The 24,233-nt window shown below is 45.4% G+C and overlaps 1 protein-coding gene across 2 annotated transcripts in view; it reads left to right on the top strand.

Annotated features, from left to right (window-relative positions):
* Window positions 1-24,233, top strand: part of SLC16A14 (solute carrier family 16 member 14) — a 560,584-nt gene that overhangs the window by 170,695 nt on the left and 365,656 nt on the right. Inside the window, exon 2 of one of the 2 annotated variants that reach the window (XM_044071054.1) lies at window positions 5,130-5,405. In XM_044071054.1, coding sequence (XP_043926989.1) covers window positions 5,147-5,405 — 259 coding nt within the window. In that variant the 5' untranslated portion in view covers window positions 5,130-5,146. Of the gene's footprint in view, window positions 1-5,129; window positions 5,406-24,233 lie in introns of those variants that run through there. The other variant, XM_044071055.1, reaches the window with a different exon arrangement.

Here is a 24,233-nt window from a genome sequence, read left to right as displayed (position 1 = left end):
AGTAGCACAGTGGCACAGGTATGGTGTCTACCTTCTCCACTTGCGGCCAAGGTCTGGTTAGAGATTTGATCAGCAGAGTGTTGCATTATATCTGCTTGATGGCTGAAAGAGATACTCTGCCTAACTATCCTACCCTTTTTTAAGTGCATTTCATATTATTTCTCCCCTCCATCATTGCCTTTCCCCTAACCCCTTTTTCCACCTATTTGATGCCCTCTTGAATGCCTCCATAGATTCCTTCTACATAATCCATTCTGGTAGTCCATTCCATGTCTCTACAACCCTGTGTGTGAAGACGTATTTTGGAGAATTATAGAGTAGTCGGACCTTACAATCCATTGCATGTGTGTACTCCTCCTGTCTGTTCTTCTTGTTCAGGTTGACCAAATCATATCTCTCTGAAATGATTATGAATACCACTGTCATGTTCCTCCTCTCTCTTCCAATCTCAAGCTCTAGTTCTCCTAGCTTCTGGTCATATCCTTTCCCCACCAACTCTTAGATCTTTCTGGTATCATTATTTTGAATTCCTTCCAACAGGTGAATGTCCCTTTCTTTATTATACAGCCTTCAGAACAGCATGCAGTACTCAAGATCTGGTTTGGCCAAGGCTTTGTCGAGTGGAATCATTATCTCTTTGCTTGTGTAATCTGTCCTCCAAGGATTCATTCTTGTTGATGTTCATCGTCTTTCACTGTTGCAGTCATTACCATTGGGTTATCCTGCTGGCAGGCTACCCGCAGTCGGCCCGAGTTCCAAAGTCTAGGTCCGGCTTCGGCTGCTGTCACCTCTTCCCTGATGTCAGTGCGCCAGGGGTATAAAAGATGCAGCCGACGCCATTTTTCTTCAGTCTTTCTTGCCGCGCGGTGCTCGAAGCAAAAGCAGTTTGCAAGTGCCGGTCGGCCAACTCCTGAGATTTTCAAATTCGAATTTCAGAATCAAAGTGTTCATTAAAGCTAAGTACCCCATTGGGGAAACTTTTTTTCTTGCTCCAGACCGATGTCAGAAAAAGTTAATAATTGTATTTTTTGTGGGAAGCAAATACCTCATAAGGGTTTTCATTCTTACTGTATTCCTTGCCTAGGCCCAGACCATGACGTTGCTAGTTGTAAGTTTTGTGCTAGATTTAACCAATGCACTATAAAGCGTCGGTACGATTTTGCATTACATTATTTTGGCAGAAGATTCAATTATATAATGTCGTCGGAACAGCCGACGACTGGAGTTTATAAAAAGCGCAAAGAAAAAGAAAAGGACAGGCCTCCGAGGTCCAAAACCGATGACGAGGCTTCTGTTAGGCCTGTTGCCAGTTCTCAGTGAGGCACTTTCACAGCCTCTGACGCCCGCTACCTCAGAGCCACAGGCCGCTTCCGGCTCCCACGTGGAGCCTACTAGGCCACTGGAAACTCAAGGTATTGGACACTTGGAAACTATTCCTTCAGATGGGTCCAGAGCCGCTGAGCAGGCATCGGCTTCTGAGGGTGTTTTCAGACCTGCACAGTTGTATGTAAAACCATCTGACAGCCTTCAAGGACATAATTCATCCGGGACAACTACTGATAAAGACAGACAATTCTACTGTCATGTGGTACATAAACAAGCAGGGTGGCACACATTCTTACCCCCCCTCTGCAGACTAGCCATGAACTTGTGGGAAACAACACTGACCTACCAAGTACATCTGCAAGCACAATTCCTGCCAGGAAGGATAAATACTCTGGCAGACGAACTAAGCAGAAACCTAATGGATCCCCACGAGTGGAAATTGGACCCACAAGTATTCAGCATGATAACAAGGAAATGGGGATACCCGGACATAGACCTATTTGCCTCTCCTCACATCTACCAATTACAGAGATTGTGCACAAGGATTTATCACAAGCAAGCATGGAAAGTGGATGCTCTATCCTTCAGCTGGAAAATCCTAACAGTATATGCTTTTCCTCCTTTGCCTCTCCTCCCCAAGGTACTCCTCAACGTCAGACAAGAGAAGCCAAAAATGATACTGATTGCCCCAGACTGGCCCCGCCAGCACTGGTACCCAATCCTAAAGAGCTTGTCTCAATGCGCAGATTAGACATTACCTCAAATTTCACACTTATTGACCCAGCAGGACAGTATGATACTGCACAGCCAACTCAGGACCTTAAACCTGGCGGCATGGCTTATAATGTAGCCATTCAAGACACACCTCTCTCTAAAGCAGTGATGGATGTTATTTTGGAGGCCAGGAGGCCTAGCACCAGAAAATCTTATGCAGAAAAATGGAAGAGATTCTGTGCTTGGAACCAGACACAAGATATTGACACAACTGCTCCAAATATTCCTCAGATTTTGCAATACTTAACTGAGATGCTGGATAAAGGCCTTTCCTTTTCATCAGTTAAAATTCATGCCTTTGCTATCTCAGCTCATTACAATACAGAACCACCCATTTTTTTCTCATCCATTACTAAGGCAGTTCCTCAGAGGGGCCAAAAACATAAGACCTCCAAGGAGAGCACCAATACCTGCATGGGACCTCAACTATGTCTTGGAAAAACTCACACTGCCTCCGTTTGAGCCAGCATCTACAGCTGATATAAAATTCTTATCCTGGAAAACAGCTCTGCTGCTAGCAATTACCTCCGCTAGACGAGTCTCAGAGTTACAAGCACTCATGGCTGTGGAACCCTTTATAATTTTTCATCCGGACAGGGTTGCTCTAAGGACAAACCCTATATTTATGCCTAAGGTCGTGTCCAGTGTGGCCCTTAACCAAACAATTCATTTGCCTACTTTTTTCCCAAACCCACAGAATAAGGGTGAAAGACTTCTGCATTCTTTGGACATTCACAGACAGCTACGCTTCTACTTGGACAGAACCAAAGCTTTCAGAAAAACTGAACAACTTCTAGTGGCATATGCCGCAGGATCACAAGGAAAGCCTATCTCAAAACAGACTATTTCAAAGTGGATAGGCCACTGCATTCGTTCTGCTATTCACAGCATGGCAAATCAGTGCCTAAAGGCATTAGACCACACTCAACCAGAGCAGCAGCCACTTCAGCAGCCTTCCTCAGAGGAGTACCAACCAAAGACATCTTAGAGGCTGCAACTTGGAATTCAGTGCATACTTTTACAAAGCACTATCACTTACCTCTCTACTCTAAATCCAGGGCAGGCTTTGCCACTGCAGTTCTGCAGGGCCTAGTAGCTTCTCCTAATCCTGTTTAGCACCAGCCTCCCAACCTTAGCTTTGGGATTTAACCCAATGGTAATGACTGCAACAGTGAAACACGATGAAAATAGTACAGTTGTGTACCTACCATAAATGTAGATGTTCGAGTGTATTCACTGTTGCAGTCCACGTTACCCTCCCACCATCCCCTTTTTTCTTACTGGAACTTATCTGTACTTCTCTATCCTATACAACCTATGTGGTGTATTTGCTTGTAGATGAAGGAAAAGTTGTTTTTTGTGTGTGCATGCTTATTGGCATTATTTAGCCTACCTTTTTAGGGGCACCTGACATCTGGGGCAAGAAAAACTGAAGAAAATGGCGTCGGCTGCATCTTTTATACCCCTGGCGCACTGACGTCAGGGAAGAGGCAACAGCAGCCGACGCCGGACCTAGACTTTAGAACTCAGGCCGACTGCGGGTAGCCTGCCAGCAGGATAACCCAATGGTAATGACTGCAACAGTGAATACACTCGAACATCTACATTTATGGTAGGTACAGAACTGTACTTTCTTGTCCTCTCTCTTTGATCCCAATGGCGCAATCTAAGTGTGATCCACATTCACAAATCCCTTTTTCTGCTGTGCTGCCATCAGTTCTGCATTCTGCCAGTTGATACATCACAGCAGAGTTATTGTGACCTGAGTATAATACTTTACTTTTGTTTACACAGAATCCAAACTGACTCCTTTCTACCCACTTGTTCTGCCTTTCGTGATGTAGACTCTTCCCTCATCCGCCATTACTGCACCTATCATTGAGTCACTATCAAGAAGAATATTGCTGAGCAGCTGGGTACTGCATCTGCTGTTTTGAAAGGAGGTCAGGGGTAAACTATTGCTTTGACAACTAACTGGCCATGCCATAAGGCATAAGCAGTCTTGATAGCTAAAATTGGGTAAGAGCAATGATATGAGCAACTGCACACACTGGAGCATGGTACACAGACTGAGCAGCATCGTAGACACTCACCTTCACAGGATGTAGGACATAACAGTTTTTTTTTTTTTGTAATTTTGATGAATTGCATATGTTGAAATCACTGATTATAACAACCCCTCCCTATGACTGCCACTGAGTTGACAGTGCTGAACCTTGGACTCCAAACAGAACAATATCCTCCTGAGATTTAGCCTGAATGGGTTCATGCTGGGCTACTTCCTATCAGGAGTCAGGCGCATTTTGTGAGGATAACATTTTAATCTGAAGTAATTACTCTGCTGTTTCTAGTGAAAGCAGATGTGTTTGTATTTTTTTTGTTGTTGTTAAGGATGGCATACTCCAGTATTTTTAAGTGGTGCTACATATCCCATATCACATCACAGGGAGTGATGAACAGAAGTAGAATTAGGATGTGTTTGTGGTACCACAATACCTCAAATACCTCAACATTAATACCTTATAGCAAAACTCAAGAAGAAAAAATATAACAGAGTGATTGTTAGAAAAAATAATGAAAAATATTTGAGTAATATGTACTACATGTAGTGGAATGGATAGGGTAGCACGGAGAATGTAAAGCAGGTGTCAAAATTCTGTCCACATCCAAAACAGCTGCAGTTGTGCTTAATATTGTGCAGGACAGGAAGGGGGACATTTATTATGACAAAAATGGCATAATTGCAGTTTTATATATTGTGCATCTTTTATATATTGTGCATCTTTCTAGTCCTTGATTTCTGTCAAATTGAATACTGGCTGGGCATGGATGACTGTACATTTATCTTTTATAATTTCTCAGTATGGCAAACTAGTAACTATATTTAATTGAAGTATTTAGTTGTAACTGAAATAAAAATGTTTTTTACTGAAGATTTTATGGAATGTAAGAATTAAACAGATGTTTAATTACTACACAAAAATTCAGACAACTTCATTATTCTAATATTGATAATCTGTTCATTTTAGATTATTATGAAGAGAGGATGACTTCTGTGGTTGAACATGTTGAACAGGATTCTGAAGACAATATAAGACATAAAAAACAGTGTCAATCAAATCCAAATATAGATGGTGGCTGGGCATGGATGATTGTACTTTCTTCATTTATAATGCATTTTTTGGCCATTGGAACACAAATGGCAATTGGGATACTCTATGTGGAATGGCTAGAAGAATTCAACCAGAGTCGAGGCCTGACTGCTTGGATTGGATCCCTTACAATAGGCATTACATTGATTGTAGGTATGTCATCTGTTACTTTTATGATGTAGTCAGAGTGGTTGCAACCTTTGTGAGTAATAATAGAAAATAGAAGTTATGTCCTTACCATAACGTTCCATGTGGAGTGTTCATCTCGCCTTTGTTCTTACACATGGGTTCGGAGCCGATCCTCGGCTCCGTGCCGGCCTCTTGCAAGCTCTGCATCGAGAAGAAGCTCGAGACAATCTAATACCCACAATCCCCCTCTGCCTTTACCTCAGATCTAGTTTGCAAGCAAACCAATCTACAGAATAGCACATTCATGCTTATACACATATGTAAAGAAAGAATCTACAGATAATTATATATATCTCTAAACAGACACATATATAAATATATATATATATGCCAACTATGTACACAATATTGTAACAGTAGCAGAATGCTCCTGGCCAGGCATCAAAGAACGTTCTTCCTAAGGGTGGGAGGGTGGGACTGTAAGAACAAAGGCGAGATGAACACTCCACATGGAACGTTATGGTAAGGACATAACTTCTATATGTGATAGTGTTCAATCTCGCCGTTTGTTCTTACACATGGGTAGCGTCCCTAGCTCCTTGATCCTGAGGAACTCACGGGAGGACGTTCTTGAGCACAGTGGAACCAAAGGTTGCCCTGTCCCTAGAAACCTTGTCTACCTTATAATGAGAAATGAATGTATGTGGCTTAGACCAAGTAGCAGCCGCACAAATAGCGTCCAAATTGGGTAGGCGAGCTGCATGAGCCAGGGATGTAGACACTGACCTTGTGGAATGTCCTTTGGGTTTGTGTAAAAGGGGTTGATTTGAAGAATCGTAGACATAGATTATACAATCCGTTAACCATTTAGAAAGAGTTCTTTTGGTAACTGCAAGTCCTTTCCTGCTATCAGCAAAAGCCACAAAGAGTTGATCTGTTTTTCTGTGATCTTTTGTTCTATCCAAATAAAATCTTAGCTGTCTGTGAACATCCAGTTTGTGTAACATATACTCCATTTTGTTGGAGTGGTTTTTGAAGATGTCAGAGTGAAAGATCAAATAAGGGTGCTTGATGGAGAGAGCCTGAAGTTCAGATACTCGCCTAGCGGAAGTAATGGCTACCAGAAAGAGAGTTTTCCAGGATAAAAATTTTAACGGGCAAGAAGAGGCAGGTTCAAAAGGGGGCAACATTAATTTAGATAACAATAAATTTAGACTCCAAGGTGACGTAGGAGATCTGACCGGTGGTCTAATATGAAAAACTCCTTTTAAAAAGGCTTTACAAAGTCTGTGAGCCATAACAGGAGCTCCACATTCTTCCACATGGAAATTCGAAATGGCAGCCAATTGAACTCTTAGTGTAGCAGGAGAAGCACCCTGATGAAATAAGTCCGTTAAGAACTCTAATATCTTATTCAAGGGGGCTATAAAAGGATCCACGTGGTGTGTATTCGCCCAGAATACAAATCGCTTCCATTTGCTAGCATATGTTTTAGTGGTGGAAGCTTTATGCGAAGCCACCAATATATCCTGGACTGCCGGTGACAAAAGATCAGACCTGGCTAAGTTGGGAATTGGAGCAGCCAAGCTGCTAGATGGAGTGACCGGAGCGCGGGATGGGGAACCCCTGACGAGTGAGTCAATAGGTCTGGCTCTTGGTCCAGAATCCAGGGTCCCCGAATGCAGTGTATCTTCAGGAAGGGAAACCAAATTTGACGAGGCCAGAATGGAGCAATGAGGATTATCGTCCTGTGTAGGTTCCTGGCTTTCTGGAGAAACTTTGATATCAGAGGAAATGCGTACAGGAGTCCCGGGGGCCAATCAGAAACCAGTCGTCCCTGGGGACTTCCCCTGGAGGTAATAGGGCAAAGTAGCTCCTGCATTTGGCATTCATTGGAGACGCAAACAGGTCGCAGGAAGGCTGGCCCCACGTGCGAAAAATCCTTTTCGCCACTGACTGTTTTAGGGACCACTCGTGCGGTAACAGAATTGCTCTGCTCAGCCTGTCGGCTATGACGTTGGATGACCCCGGGATGTGCGTTGCTATTAGAAAGCGACCCGTGGACTCCGCCCACTGCCAAATTCTCATGGCCTCTCTGCATAGTTGATAGGACTTGGTTCCCCCTTGCTTGTTTATGTACCAGACTACAGACATGTTGTCCGTCTGAACTGCAATAGTCCCTAGAGGTAGAAGGGGAGCAAAGTGTTGCAACGCTAGAAACACTGCCCTCAACTCTAGAACATTGATGTGCAGATTGTACTCCAAATTGGTCCATTCGCCTTGGACTGTCTGTCCCTGAAAGATGCCCCCCCACCCTATCAGGGAAGCGTCCGTGGTCACCGTAACTGTGGGCGTGGGTAGCACAAACGGCCTCCCCTTGGAAAGGTTGCACATTTGAAGCCACCAATTTAGATCTGTTTTGCATGTCTTTGTTATAAGAATCTCGTGTGTTAGAGGTAGTTGTTGAAACGACCATTGTGCAAACAGTAGCCATTGTAGGACTCTCATGTGCAGCCTTCCCAGGGGAATTGCAATAAGGGAGGCTGACATGAGGCCCAACACCTTCAGTACTAGTTTTGCAGGAGATTTCCTTGACAAGAGTAGAAGACGTATATGAGTCTGAAGTGATAATATCCTTTCTGGGGGAAGCCTCAGAATCAACTGACATGTGTTTAATTCTGCTCCTATGAACAAGATATTTTGTGAAGGCTGAAGTAAGGATTTTCCGAAGTTTACAGAAATCCCTAGGTGAACACACAGTTGAAGAACAAAGTCTCTGGCCTGCAGTAGTTGACGCCGGGTGGTGGCAGAAAGGAGCCAGTCGTCCAGATACGGAAACACCTGGAATCCCTGGCGTCTCAAGTGAGACGCTACCACTGCCATGCATTTGGTGAAGACCCTGGGGGCTGAGGTCAGACCAAAGGGCAGGGCTCGAAATTGAAAGTGACTGGCTCCCAGCCGGAAGCGCAAATGATCTCTGGATGCCCTGGCCATTTTGATGTGGTAGTATGCATCCTCTAGATCTATTGAGCACATCCAGTCGTCCTTCTGTAAGAATGGAAGGATCGATTGAAGCGTGACCATTCGAACTTTTCTTTCCTGACAAAAGTATTGAGGTAGCTTAGGTCTAGAATGGGCCTCCAGTCCCCTGTTTTCTTTGGAACTAAAAAGAACCTTGAGTAAGTTCCGAATCCTTGCTGGTCCGCTGGGACTGGTTGGATGACTCTTTTTTCTAGCAGCTTTGAAATTTCTATAGCTGCTGGCTCTCGCAGATGGGGCGGTACATCTGGGAGTCTTTTCTTTGGGATGGGATGGGATAGAAAGGGTATGTTGTAACCTCTGGTAACCACGCTTTTTACCCACTTGTCTGTAGTTATATTTTGCCAGGCCTGAGGGTATAAAGCTAAGCGACCCCCGACTGCCTCCAGAGCAGGACAGTCGGGCCTCCTCTCAGGAGTGCTGGAAAGGTTTACCAGGGAGTGTTTCCCTGTCACCTTGATGTTGCGGGCCCCCTCTGCCGCCAGGGCGGCGTCTTCCACCTCTGCCCCCTCCTCTGCCTCTAGAGGGGGCATCACCCTGTGTGCCTGAGAAAGATCCTTGGGGTTTTCGAAACCACATTTTTCCACCGCGTTGCCCTTTGGGGTACGGTCTGGTTGGGGTGGAAAAACGGACTCCGACAGCAGACAGAGTCTTTCCGTCTTGTTCACACCGGGTAAGGGTCTCCTTTATTTTGGGGCCAAAGAGAGTGGCACCGTCAAATGGGGCGTTTGTAAAGGAAGACTTGAAGGCTTCCACAAAGGAGCATAGGCGCATCCAGGATTGTCTACGAAGAGCAATCGCCGAAGCTGCTGCCCTACTCGAACCTTCGGCTGCGTAGGAAATCAGCCTCATGGACGAGTTAACAATCGATGTTAGGGTATTAAGTTGAGCTGTCACTTTCTCTGAGACAGCTGCATCTGTAGTACCCTGGAGGGTATCTCCCAACTCTTTGACTAGATCCCTCTGTAGACGTGTAAAATGGGTCAAATAGTTCAGGGACCGCATGGAAAAAGCCGCTGAACTAAAAATGCGCTTCCCGTATCTATCCATCGTCCTAGAGTCTTTATTAGGAGGATGGACAGACGAAGAAGACTCCAACATCTCCTTTTTCATGGCTGCTGCCACCACCATAGCGTCAACTGGAACTCCTTTTGTAAGGTAGGACTTATCTTGAGGTGCTGTGATGTATTTGTTAGGTTTCCTTGGAACAGGTTCCACTGTGTCAGGAGCCTCCCACGCCCTTCGAGCAATTAGTTCCATGAGTTCGTCGAAGGGCGGAGTGACCCAGGAGGAGGAAGGGCGAGCACCAAATGCCTTCAGCAGAACTGACTCATCCTCAGAAGGGGGAAGGGACTGCCAGTCACCTCTCTGCTTCAGGATCTCCAATATGTCCGAAAAAGAGACATCTTCTGAAGGTGACTTAGGGGACCCCTCTGACTCATCTAAGTCAGTATCAGATGTCAAGGATTCCTGTGGAGAATCCAAGTGTCTCCTCTTACACAATCTCTTCCTAGGGACTTCCTTGTGGGGAGCATCCGAAGAAGCCTCGGAGGAAGAGGAGGCACCCTCCAGGGGTGGCTGAGACACTGGTGCCCGACGCTTGGATGTGGCCGTGGGTGCAGATGAAGACAAAGGCCCTTTATGGGGAGGAGAGGCAGCTTCCACTGATGTGGTTGTCTGGGTAGACAACACCTTCCTCATCAGGTCGAACGCTCCCGGGTCCCGCATCGAAGAGTCCCCGGTTCGAAGAAATGGGAAGAATCCCGACACGGGCACGAAGGCATCGACCCGAGGACGGAGCCGAATCGATCCGCGCCGAGGCCCGAGGAGAGTCGGAACCGACACGCCGGTTCGACTCGCCCCGGAACCAAGGACAGACCGTCGGCCCGAGACTCGGTATCGGGTCCGACGGAGTCGAGGTGAGGGGAACAGACCGAGAAAAGGACGGTTCTGGACCCGAGGGCTCCACAATCAGTAGATCAGCCTCTTCCGGCTCCAAAGACTGAATCGGTCTCGGAGGAGGAATGGATGGAGATACAGGGAGGCCTTCAAGTTTCGACACCAACTGGGTGGAAACCGAAATAAGTTTAGAGAGGGCCGAATGCTCCAATAACTTCTGCACCACGCGATCCACATCGACATCCGAAAGTTTGGAGGAAGAACGGGTCGAAGGAACCGAAGACTGAGCCGACCTCAATAAGGTCGAAGGAGGGAGCTCCATCACCGGTTCCAAGACTCGAGGCTCAGGAACCGATACCAGTTGAACACTCGGCCCCGAAGTCTGTGGAACCGGTGATCTAACCTTTGACGAAGAGCTCGGAGCCGATGACTTAGGCTCCGACGTCTTCGACTCCTTCGAGGACTTCGATGCCTGGTCAGAAGCATCCAGAGCCTCTTGGAAAGACGGTTTCAATAGACCTCTGTCCATTAGTTTCCTGCGCCTATCTGTCATGACCCTCCCACTAAAAGAGTGACAGATGGAGCAATCCTCTTGTAAGTGGAGAGGGCCAAGGCAGTAGACGCAGGAACTATGGTTGTCAGTGACTGACATTTTCTGGCCACACTGACAACGCTTGAAACCAGACTTCACCTTCTCAGACATTATAGGGAAGAAAGACAAATCCAGTAAAACAGTCAAATCCGATAAAGTTAGTCAAATCCGATGAAAATTGTCAAATCCGGTAAAAATTTCCTTAACTAGGTAAATTTATGAAGGGTGTAGGCCCCGACAAATATTTAACCGATAATTTTAGTTAACGGTACCAATAACTTAACGAGATCACTACACAATCATATAGTTAACACTGAAAAACATCAAATAGAATAGAATCCTAATAAAATATAACAAAATAAAGTTATATCTTAGCTTAGACTCTCGAGCTAGCTCCCAACGATGCGTATGCAGCAGCGGCAAACTAGATCTGGGGTAAAGGCAGAGGGGGATTGTGGGTATTAGATTGTCTCGAGCTTCTTCTCGATGCAGAGCTTGCAAGAGGCCGGCACGGAGCCGAGGATCGGCTCCGAACCCATGTGTAAGAACAAACGGCGAGATTGAACACTATCACATTATAATCATTAAATTCATTGCCAAGGACTATGTTGATATTTAACAAACAGCCTAAGTTTGGACCAGGATTCTGCAGTATTTGTTTATCTTTTTAATGAGTGGAGGATCATAGAGAATGGACTGCTTTACTTGCATATGCCAGTGTGTTTAAGTTTAGTCTCACAGGGGACCACAACAAATTTCTCCCAAGTCCCAGTTTAGCAGAGATGATAATCTCTGAATATGTAGATTTCAGAACACCTCCCCAGGTAAGTGTAACCTTTAAGTAGATTATGTTTAGTTGTTGGAAAGGAGAGTGTCTTCTGCAGTGTGTGGTGGGATCAAGGGATTATCTTCCAGCTCTGGAATCATTTTTAAGTCCTCACAGTGTGGTGAACTATTTTTGGAGAATAGTAGATGTTCTTCGTAACTGCGGTGGTGGTGCTGCGGTAGCGTTGCCGCCTCACAGTAAGACGTTGTCCTGTTCGATTCTCAGCTAGAGCGTCTTCTGTGTGCAGACATGCGTGAATGGGCGTACCTTCGTTGAAGGTTGTGCATCAGGGCTGGTAACTTGGCACGTAAAATTCTGCTTCCAATCATTAGCGGACCGGAGTTCCGCTGTGGCGACCCCTAACCGGGAAAAGCCGAAAGACACAACAAGTAGATGTTCTTCGTGTTTCATTGTTGCAGTCATCACATTTGGGTTATCCCTGCCAGGGTAGCCCTGAGTCGGCCCAAATACCAGAGGCTCAGCATTTCTACGTCGGTTGCTGTCACTTCAGGACTGACCTCAGGTCGTCAGTAGTATAAAGTAAGGCAGCTGATGCCATTACATCAGTCTTTCTTGCCGAGGAGCCCGAAGCAGAAGCAGTTTGCATGAGTGCCGGTCAGCCGCTACTTGAGTTTCGTTTTCTGAACTGAAGCTGAAGTCTTCTAAAGCTAAGTACCCCTTGGGGATCATTTTTTCTAACCGATGTCAGAAAAAGTTAACAATTGTCTCACCTGTGGAAAGCAAATACCACACCAAGATTTTCATTCTTATTGCTTCACTTGCTTAGGCCCAGACCACGACGTCCCTCGCTGTCATTTTTATGCTTTGTTCAATGCCAGAACTATACATTGTCGGGCCCTTATTGTAGCTAGATATTTTTGCTCTCAGTCCTCGAATTCCGATATGGCTTTGGTAAGCCATCCAACAGCAGATCTTCCAAAAAACCATAAGGATAAAGACCGAGATAGACCACACAGGTCCAAACCTACCGACGACGCTTCCGTTAAGCTAGTCGTCAGTTCTCTGGTCCTCAGTGAGGCGCTTTCGCAGCCCCTGATGCCCGCTTCTGTGGATTCGCAGGCCGCTACTGAGACCCTTTCGGAGTCCGGTATGCCGCACAATTCTTCATTGACTAAGGATCCTGTGAATGTCTTTACCTTGGATGGGTCCGGTACCACTGAGCAGGCACCAGCTTCCGAGGAAGTACTTCGCACTACCGATTCTCGACACAAACTGACGACTTCTTTCACGTCTATCGTTCTTTCGAAAACTACAGAGTTTCTAAGGCCCAGGGTATGAACCACACCCAAGAAACTGACGACCCAATCTCAGGCACCTGCTTCCTTGCCTCATTCTCAAATGCTTAAAATGGCGGAAGACCTTATAATGCTGATCAGGGGAAGCCAAGCTACCCCATCCAAAAAAAAAATATTTGTCCCCAGTAGTTTTATCTGAACAGGAGTCCAATGATTCTGATGCATCTGAATATGAAGACATGCAACCCCTGTCTGCTTATGAGGATTCTGATGCAGAGGAATCCATTTCTTCAGCCTCTCCACCCGAGGAATTTTCCTTTGGGGAAACTGTACAAACTTTAAGAGAGCATTTCCAATGGGAATGTCAGGACCACCCTCAGTCTAAAAAGAGACTCAGGGAATTCTTAGATCTTCCACAGCACAGACCTTTGGCCATTCCTCCTGTCCTGGATGTTGTGGATGATGTTTTCATGGAATCTAGTTTGACTCCTGACACCCTCCCTCCTGCACCCAGGAAACCTGACAGGTATTATAGAGTCCCTGACTCACACAAATTTATTTTCAAAAATCCTACTGCTGACCCTGAGGTTATTTCTCAAGGGCCTAAAGGAATTAAAGCAACTTCTGCTGAGAATCCCACCCCCTCCGATAGGGATTCCCGAGCATTAGACAGATGGAGTAAAAAAGTATACACCTCTGATACTCTTGCTATTAGAGCACTAAATTGTCGATTTTGCTAAAATTTCAGCAACATACCATGGAACTCCTCAACCCGCGGTGGTGGTGCTGCGGTAGCATTGTCTCCTCACAGTAAGACGCTGTCCGGTTCGATTCTCCGCTAGAGCGTCTTCTGCGTGGAGACATGCGTGAATGGGCGTACCTTCGTTGAAGGTTGTACGTCAGGCCTGGCAAGCCAGTACATAAAAATCAACTGCCAATCATTAGTGGACCGGAGTTCCGCTGTGGTGACCCCTAACCGGGAAAAGCCGAAAGACACAAACAAACCATAGAACTCCTCAAACAAAAAAATATCTTTTCCTGTTTGTGCAGAAAATAAAGAGTTAATGCATTCTGCAAGTCAAGTAACTAAGCACACCTTACACTGTGGTTTTGATGCCCTAGAAGGATCTTGCAGGGCAGCAATCACTGGTTCTGTCCTTGGAAGGCACGCTTGGCTTAAGCAGCCCTTGCCAGACCATGTCAGATTCAAATTATTGGATGCACCCTTGCACAAAGACAACTTAGTTGGCACCAACAAGAGGAGGTCTTAAAAAAGATGGAAGAAATAGCTAAATCTGTGCAACAGTTAAGGATTTCCTGCAGGTCCAGCCACCTGGTTCAGTAGGCATTCCCCTCCAAGCACTGGTCTTTTCCTGCCCCCTCCAGGTCAGTTCAGCCCAGACTCCGGGGAAGCAGACCCGACCCCCCTCAGACAACAGCCACAGGCAATGCAGAGATCTAAGCAATGGAGTTCCTCCGCCCCAAAAACCAGGGAGTGCTAAGCCACCCCCTCATGGTAAGAACTCACAATGACTCTCCACTTCCACCCCTCCCTCTGCCCACCTGCACTAGCTCCTAGGAGGAAAACTCTCCCTCCATGCAAGCACCTGGGCCAACCATTACCAACGACTGCTGGGTCCTCAACATAGTGTCCTAGGGATACAAATTTTCTTTCCACACTCCACCAACCCCAAAAGGGTTCCCAGTTCTTCCTCCAAACCAGTGGGCAGTTCTTTCCCTGATCTCTATGAGGGTAATAGAGCACATTCCTGTAGAACAGATTGGTCAAGGTTTCTAATCCAGGCTCTTCCTGGTACCCAGAAAAGAGGGCACCTGATGCCCCATCCTCGATCTTTCCATTCTAAACACCTTCCTGGTGATACCAAAATTCAAAATGCTCACCCTCCAGCAACTACTACCTATGCTCTCCAAGAATGCTTGGTTAGCCACCCTAGACCTATAAGAGGCCTACCTCCACATCCCAGTCAGGGAATCATGCAGGAAATATCTACATTGCGGGGCAGGATCTCTGCACTTTCAATTCTCTGCCCTTCCCTTTGGCTTATCAACTGCTCCCAGAGTTTTCACAAAATGTCTGGCTTCTGCCATTGCTTTTTGCAGACAAAGAAATATTCACATTTCCCCATACTTAGACGACTGCCTAATTCAGGCAGACAATCAGGAAACGCTGCTCAAGCACCTGGCCTTTGTAAAAGCCCTACTGACCTTCCTAGGGTACACTGTCAACGAAAAGAAATCCAAACTAATACCCACCCAAAAGATTGTATTCCTGGGAGCAAGCCTGGAAATGGCATCCCAGATGGCATTCCTTACACCAGAAAAGCAAACTTACCTGACAGCCTATTTCTCTCAACTAGCCACCAGACCCCAGTTATCCACAAGGAAAATCCTGCAAGCTCTGGTGTTCATGGCATCTTGCATTCTACTCATTCCATATGCCAGACTGCATATGAGGAAACTTCAGTGTTACCTAAAAAGCCTTTGGTGTCAACATTGTCAAGACCTGGAAACTGTTATACCAATGATACCTTGCCTAAGGAAAGATTTTCTATGGTGGGCAGCAGCATGCCACCACAACAAGGGACTACCCTTCTCACCACCCCACGCCACCCAGACCCTCACCACAGATGCATCAGACTATGCCTGGGGTGCACACCTGGACGAGAGATGCATACAGGGCCAATGGAGCCCACATCAAATACATCTGCACATCAACCAAAAAGAGATGTTAGCTGTTCAGCACGCATTGACAGCTTTCAGTCCCCTTCTCTTCCCAGGGGCTCTACTGATCAAGACAGAAAACACCACTGTGATGTGGTATATCAACAAGCAAGGAGGGACTCATTCCTACCCTCTATGCAGGCTCGCCATGACCCTTTGACACACAGCCTCAGGCATGCAACTACACCTGATAGCACAATTCCTGCCAGGCTCTCCAAACTTTCTGGCAGACAACTTAAGCAGAAATCTTTTAGACCCACACAAGTGGCAGCTAGACCAAAGAACCTTCGCCATAATAACTCAGAAATGGGCACCCCGAAGGTTGACCTCTTTGCTTCCCACTCCAACCATCAGCTCAGCAAGTTGTGCACCAGGGAGCCTCACTGCAGAGCCTGGAAAGTGAATGCCCTATCCTTCCAGTGGGTCAACCTCTCGGTCTATGCTTTTCCCCCACTACCTCTCATTACCAGCGTACTGCTCAAAATAAGGGAGGAAAAACCAAGGACAATTCTAATTGCTCCAGACTGGCCTCACCAGCACTGGTACCCACTGCTGTGCAGCCTGTCCCCTCTGCCACCATGGCATCTCCCTCAGACCCCAACCCTCCTAACCCAGAGGGAAGGAGAATGAATGCATCACCAATTGCAGACCCTCAATTTGGCAGCATGGCTTATTCCCTGACCACTGAACAAGCTGCCAATCTCAGTAAACGGGTTCTAGATGTTAAACATGAGGCCAGACGCCCTAACACTAAAAAGTCTTATGCTGACAAATGGAAAATGTTCTGCACCTGGATCCAGGCTAAGGGAGCCGATACGGCACAGCCCTCCCTACCTCTCATCCTGGATTACCTAGCTGACTTGCTACACAGTGGTCTCTCCTTTTCCTCTATTAAAATTCATGCCTCAGCTATCTCTGCTCATTTCAACACTGAGCAACCACTTTTCTCACACCCTCTCATCAAACAGTTCCTAACAGGGGCTAGCAAGTTGAGGCCACCCAGAAGAGCACCTACCCCAGCTTGGGACCTAAACTTTATGTTGGAAGGCTCACCCTGCCCCCCCTTTGAACAAGCAGCTTCAGCAGAGTTAAAGATGTTTTTCGTGTTTCACTGTTGCAGTCATCACAGTTGGGTTATCTGCATGCAGGTAGCCCTCAGTCGGCCCGAATACCAGAGTCTTAGGATTTCTGCATCGGATGCTGTCGCTTCTTCCATGACGTCAGGTAGCCAGGGGTATGAAACAGGCAGCCAATGCCATTACATCAGCTTTTCTTGCCAAGCTGAAGCCCGAAGCAGAAGCAGTTCACAAGTGCCGGTCGGCCGCTACCTGAAATTTTCATTTTTCGAGTTTGTAATCCTTAAGTCTTCTAAAGCTAAGTATACCATTGGGGATCCTTTTTTCTTGCTCTAACCGATGTCAGAAAAAGTTAACAATTGCCTTGCCTGTGGAAAGCAAATACCTCACAGAGATTTTCATTCTTACTGCATCACCTGTGTAGGCCCAGATCACGACATCCCTCACTGTCGGTTTTGTGCCTTGTTTAATGCCAGAACTATTCGTCATCGGGCTATCTTTGTCACTAAGTTCTTTCTCTCTCGTTCTCCATATTCCGAAATGGCATCGATAAGCCATCCGATTACCGATCTTCCGAAAAAACATAAAGATAAAGACAGAGACAGACTGCATAGGTCCAAAACTGCCGACAACCCTTCCGTTAAGCTAGTCGCCAATCCACCTGTACTCAGTGAGGCGCCTTCGCAGTCCCTGATGCCCGCTTCTACAGATTCGCAGGCCTTTGCTAAGACCCATTCGGAGTCCGGTATGCCGCGAGATGCTTCTTCAACTATGGAATCTGCGGATGTCTCTACCTTGGATGGGTCCAGAGCCAACCAGCTTCTAAGGGTGTATTCCGACCTACTGATGTTCGAATTAAACCAACAACTTCGTTTTTAGCTAAAACTACCGCATTTCTGAAGCCCAGAGTACACACTACGCCTATAAAAGCAATGACCAAAGCGCATGCTCAAACTCTCATGTCACAAAAACAAATGCTTAGAATGGCTGAAGACCTTATTACCCTAATTAGGGGAAGCCAGCCTTCCCCAACTAAAAGACAAAGAATTGAGCTACATTCTGATTCTACAGACCAGGAGTCCGATGACTCTGACCCTTCTGATTATCAGGACATGCCCTTATCAACCTATGAGGCTTCTGATGCAGAGGAATCCATTCCCTCTGCCTCCCCTCCAGAGGACTTTTCGTTTGGTGAAACCTTGCATACTTTAAGAGAGCATTTCCGCTGGGAATGCCAGGACTACCGTCAGTCCAAAAAAAGACTCAGAGAATTTTTAGAGTTGCCTCAGCATAGGCCTCTAGCTATACCCCCTGTCCTGGATGTTTTAGATGATGTTTTTACAGAATCCAGTCTTACTCCAGATACTTTACCCCTGGCCCCTAGGAATCCTGACAGGTACTACAGAGTACCTGATTCCCACAAATTTCTCTTCAAGAATCCTGCTGCGGATCCAGAGACCATTTTCCAGGGACCTAAAGGTATTAAGGCTACTACAGCCAAAAATCATACCCCTTCACACAGGGATTCCAGAGCTTTAGACAGATGGGGTAAGAAGGTATACACCTCTGCAGCTCTTACCACCAGGGCATTGAATTGCCAGTTTCACATGTTGAAGTACCAGCAGCATATTATGGAACTAATTAAACAAAAAATGATGTTACTTCCAGATTGTGCAGAAAATAAAGATTTACAAGAGCTAATGCATTCTGCAAACCAAGTTAGTAGGAGTACTTTGCAGAGTGGCTTCGATGCCCTAGAAGCATCTTGCAGGGCTGCAGTCACTGGGTCTGTACTGAGAAGGCATGCTCGGCTGAAGGAACAAACCTTGCCAAATCATGTCAAATCCAAATTACTAGATGCTCCTTTAAATAAGGACTGTTTATATGGCACCAAAGCAGAAGAGGTTCTTAAAAAGATGGAAGAAAAAGCTAAATCTATGCAAACTGTTAAAGAATTCTTACAAGTGCAACCACCTAGATTTAGTAGGCATTGGCCTTCTAAAAACTGGTCCCTTTCAGCCCCTTCCAGGCCTTCTCAGACCAAACCCAGGGGAAACAGACCACTAAGACTACAGTCTCAGGGTATGCAGAGATCTAAACAATGGAGTGTCCCCACCTCAAAACAGGGAGTGGTAAGCCACCCCCTTATGGAAAAAGTTCATAATGACTTCTCAATTATCCTTCCCAGCCCTGCCCAATTACTTGTGCCCCTAGGAGGAAAACTTGCCCTTCATGCAAAAAAAAATGGATGTCCATTACTCAGGACAGATGGGTCCTAAACATTGTATCCCAGTGGTATAGATTCTACTTCCATACACTGCCAACCCCAAGCGGGTTTCCAGACCTTCCTCCAAACCAGTGGGCAGAGGCTCAAAAGCAAGTACTTTCCCTGCTCAGTATCAGAGCTATTCAGCCTGTTCCAGTAGAACAAAGAGGGCATGGTTTCTACTCCAGACTTTTTCTGGTGCCCAGAAAAGAGGGCTGTTGGCACCCAATCCTGGATCTATCAACTCTCAACACCTTTTTGGTGGTCCCAAAATTCAAGATGCTTACCCTGCAACAGCTTCTCCCTATGTTAGCCAAGGATGCATGGTTAGTCACTCTAGACTTAAAAGAAGCTTATCTGCACATCCCCATAAGGGAGTCATGCAGGAAATATCTACGCTTCAGAGCAGGCTGTATGCACTGTCAGTGTTCTGCACTTCCTTTTGGCTTATCTACTGCACCCAGAGTATTCACAAAGTGCCTGGCTCCAGCGATTACATACTGCAGGCAGAGAAATATCCAAATTTTCCAATACTTGGACGACTGTCTGATTCAGGCGGACAGTCAGGAATTGCTACTTCAGTACCTGGCATTTGTAAACAGCCTTATCACTTCATTGGGGTACATCATCAATGAAAATAAATCACAACTGGTACCCAGTCAAAAGATTGTATTCTTGGGAGCAAGCTTGGACACAACAAACAGGTCTATCTGACAAACTACTTCAAACAATTGGCCACCAGAACCCAGCTATCTGCAAGACAAATACTGCAAGCCCTAGGGTTCATGGCCTCATGTATTCTACTAATTCATATGCAAGGCTGCATATGAGGAAACTTCAGTGGTACTTAAAAAGTCTTTGGTGCCAGTATTCTCAGGACCTGGAAACAGTCATTCTAATCATACCTTGTCTAAGGACAGAGTTCCTTTGGTGGGCAGAAGCATGCAACCAGAACAAGAGACTGCTTTTCACTCAACCCCTCACCGCCCAAACCCTGACAACAGACGCATCAAACTATGCATGGGGGGCTCACATGGCAGGCAAATGCATTCAGGGCCACTGGATCCCAGCCCAGATTCTCCTGCACATCAATCAAAAAGAGATACTAGCTGTACAGAATGCTCTGACAGCCTTCAAATACCTAATCCTTCCAGGACAACTGCTCATACAAACAGACAACACCACAGTTATGTGGTACATAAACAAGCAGGGGGAACCCATTCTTACTCACTCTGCAGGTTAGCCATGGCCCTGTGGAACACAGCCTTGAGCAACCAAGTGCATCTACAAGTTCAATTCCTGCCAGCCAAACAAAATTCACTGGCAGACGACTTAAGCAGAAACCTACTAGACCCACTAGACCCACACAAGTGGAAATTGGAAACCAACAACTTCAACCTTCTGATCCAGAGGTGAGGGACTACAGAGGTGGGCCTATTTGCCGCTACCGAGAACCACCAATTGAGCAAATTCTGCACCAGGAACCCTCAGAGCAGGGCCAGGAAGATGGATGCCCTATCTTTTCAATGGGAAAACCTCTCAATTTATGCCTTTCCCCCTTTGTCCCTCCTCTCAAAAGTACTACTCAAGATAAAACAGGACAGGCCAAGGGCAATTTGTATTGCCCCAGACTGGCCACGCCAGCACTGGTACCCACTCTTGCGCAGTCTGAGTACAGTGCCACCATGGCACCTTCACCAGACCCCTACCCTGCAACTGCAATCCCTAAACATTGCAGCCTGGCTTACCCCTTGAATACTCCACCAGCAAACATCAGCAAACAGGTGCTGGACATCATTCTTGAAGCCAGAAGGCTTAGTACTAGGAAATCCTATGCTGAAAAGTGGAAAACATTTTGTTCTTGGAATCAGTCTCAAGGGAAGGACACAGCAGTGCCCTCCTTACATCTAATCCTGGATTACCTAGCAGAGCTACTCCACAGAGGTCTATCCTTCTCCTCCGTTAAGATTCATGCCTCTGCCATCTCAGATCATTATAATACTGAGCCACCTCTATTTTTTCACTCCCTCATCAAACAGTTCCTGAGAGGGGCTAACAACTTAAGGCCCCCTAGGAAAGCACCTACTCCTGCTTGGGACCTTAGCTTTGTACTGGAAAAGCTCACGCTTCCCCCTTTTGAACCTGCGGCTTCAGCAGTGTTAAAATTCCTCTCTTGGAAAACAGCCTTGCTTTTAGCCATAACTTCAGCAAGAAGAATGTCTGAGTTACAGGCACGGAATGGCTGTGGAACCCTTCATTATTTTCTACGCTGACAGGATTTCCCTCAGGACTAACCTGTCCTTTATGCCTAAGGTAGTGCCCAGTGTGGCTCTAAACCAATCCATCCATTTGCCAACCTTCTTCCCTAACCCTCAGAATAAAGTGGAAAGGATCCTGTACTCCATGGACATGCACAGACAGCTCAGATTCTACCTTGACAGGACTAAACCTTTCAGAAAATCTGACCAGCTGCTAATCAGCTTTGCTACAATGGCAGAGGGTAAGGCCATATCAAAGCAAATTATTTCCAAATGGATAGCACACTGCATACATTTCTGCTACAAGCACCATGGAAAACCTATCCCACAGGAGATCAGACCACATTCCCCTAGGGCTACTTCCACCTCTGCAGCATTTCTCAGGGGAATCCCTACCAGGGACATTCTGGAAGCTGCAATCTGGAGTTCTGTACACACCTTCACCAAGCATTACCATTTTCCAATCTTTTCTAAATCCAGAGCTAGATTTGCTACAGCAGTCTTCCAAGGCCTACTAGCCAACCCTAACACTTCTTGACTGCCTCCACCTTTCCTCAGCTTTGGGAATCAACTCAACTGTGATGACTGCAACAGTGAAATGCGAAGAACATAGTACAGTTGTGTACACTTACCATAAATGTAGATGTTCGAGTGTATTCACTGTTGCAGTCCTGGTTTCCCTCCCTCCAGCTCCCTGGCTTTCTCTGTCTTTCTACCTCTCCTCTCTATGGCCATTCAAATCCAACTGCTTATCTCCCATCTTACATTCTACTACTATGCGTATCCATTTATCAGTCACCCTCTCCAGAACTTTCATGCAATGTTTGAGGCCTCTGTACTGCCCACAGTTGTGGATGTCCCCTTTGTTCTTGTGCACTGACACAAGTATGCTTATTTTCCAGTCATCTGGGATATGCCTTTCTCTCCACACTGCTATTAGTACCCTCATGAGCCATTTCTCCCCTATCTCACCCAGCATCTTTATCATATCTCCTGTGACCTCATCTGAGCCTGCTGCTTTCCCTGACTTCATCTTCCTTAGTGCTGTTCTTACTTCTTCTAGGGTGGGCTCCAGTGGTAGGTGGTGACTTCAAATCAAAGGGAGGCTGCAGGTGACAGCTGAATGGGTGTGGCCAATTGGAAGGAGTGTGGCCAACCAGAAAGGGGAGGAGCCATGCTCAAAACCACAAAAACTGGAAATTTAAATAAATACGCTGCCCTGGGTGCCAAACCATTATTATGAGAATCCAATCAAGACAAAATGAAGTGTAGAAGAAAAAAAATATTTCACTGCTTTGGCTGCATGACAGCTTACTTAATATCTAGATGAAAACAAAAAGGTTGTGAGGCATGAAAAAAGAAATCACTCTTTAAATACATTGCTGGAATGCCATTCAAAGTCAAGTATAAGAAAAGCAAGCAACACTCAACTCAAACCACTTCTCCTTGCACCGCAGTTCTGATTATAATTTATATTCAGCTTTATAAAAATACCAAGTAATATGATGAAAGTAGCAATCTCTGTGATACCTCCACTTGTAAAAATGTTTCTTATCCAAAAAAGATCTGCTGCCTGACAACTATCTACTTGTTTCATGGGGAAAACATGATCAAAGTAAAAAATGAACACCAAACAAGAAACAAGCTCAAGATAAATTGCTTAAAGGATTACTGCACAGGTTATGGACCACACATGATAGATTGGCAATCTGTTTAATTTACGAGTAAAGCCTGCAAAGATGACTGCAAGTCTCCAACAAAGGTAATGAGCTTCTTAAAATACTATAATCCTGTCCTTTATTATAAATACTGTCATATGCATTTAATTTCTTTTAACGGTATGCTTATTACAGCTTACTTGCATCTTATAATCTCAGACAAGCTTACCTGATGGTCATGAATGCATTGCTACTTAAACACAGAGGAATGGGCACTTTCTGAATAATAAGAAGCATAAATTAACAGCATAAAAATGACAGAAAACCATAACATTCTGCAGAATCAAGCAAGGACAGATGAAAAGCCACTGTAGTACTTGTGTCTACCTTGGATGGGGGGATACTCTGCACACTTACACTGCATAACTGCTCCTTGCCTTGCTTGGACACATCCAGTACATGGGGGAGTGGGTGCAACAAGCATGTCACAAATTGAAATGTCTCTGGCTGACTGTGATGGCCCTGACACATTTGTCATACCTCTCAACCTCAGAGCAAGAAATCTGGACAAAGCCATACATAGAAGTAGGACAAAGGCCCCAAAATAAGGACAATATTTAAATATTGCTCTTATAAACTTTCTAATAGAATAGTAGGTCTTGCATTAATATGAATTTTCTGAAGGGTATGAAATCTGAAACTCAGATGTCTGTCATTATTTTCTAACTTCAATATTTAATGATTTGCCACTAATTTGCCAGAAAAACCACAATTTTATGAAAAATGAACCAAAAATGTGATGCAAAAATATAAAATAGCCACACAATACAGCTGGGAACCTGTCAAAGAAAGGACACTTTTTTAATATTAGTACTGTTAACTTGAGCAGCTGACAAAATAAACAAATCTACATGCATTTCTGAAATAAAAGTAATATATAACTCTGATTATTACAGTTATTTATTAATTGTAAACCCTCCACGTTTTGTTCCAAAACTGACATTTTGCGGAGGGATTATTAGAGGGAGAGCAACATTTTGAGCCAAAATCGGGGACAGTTGAGAGATGTGGATATGCCTAATTCTATAAAGCAACTTACTTGCACGTACCTCTCAACCTGTTAATGCAGGAAATCTGGACAAGGCCAAATATCTTTTGGGAACATACAAACAGTACTGAAAATTGCTGTTGTATAAACTTAGTTGATAGAATAACATGTCTTGCTTTAGCATGCATTTTT

Source organism: Protopterus annectens, chromosome 5.part0, assembly GCF_019279795.1.
Source record: "Protopterus annectens isolate FY-2018-M chromosome 5.part0, PAN1.0, whole genome shotgun sequence".
Lineage (NCBI taxonomy): Eukaryota > Metazoa > Chordata > Ceratodontiformes > Protopteridae > Protopterus > Protopterus annectens.
This window is presented reverse-complemented; position numbering and strand designations above follow the sequence as displayed.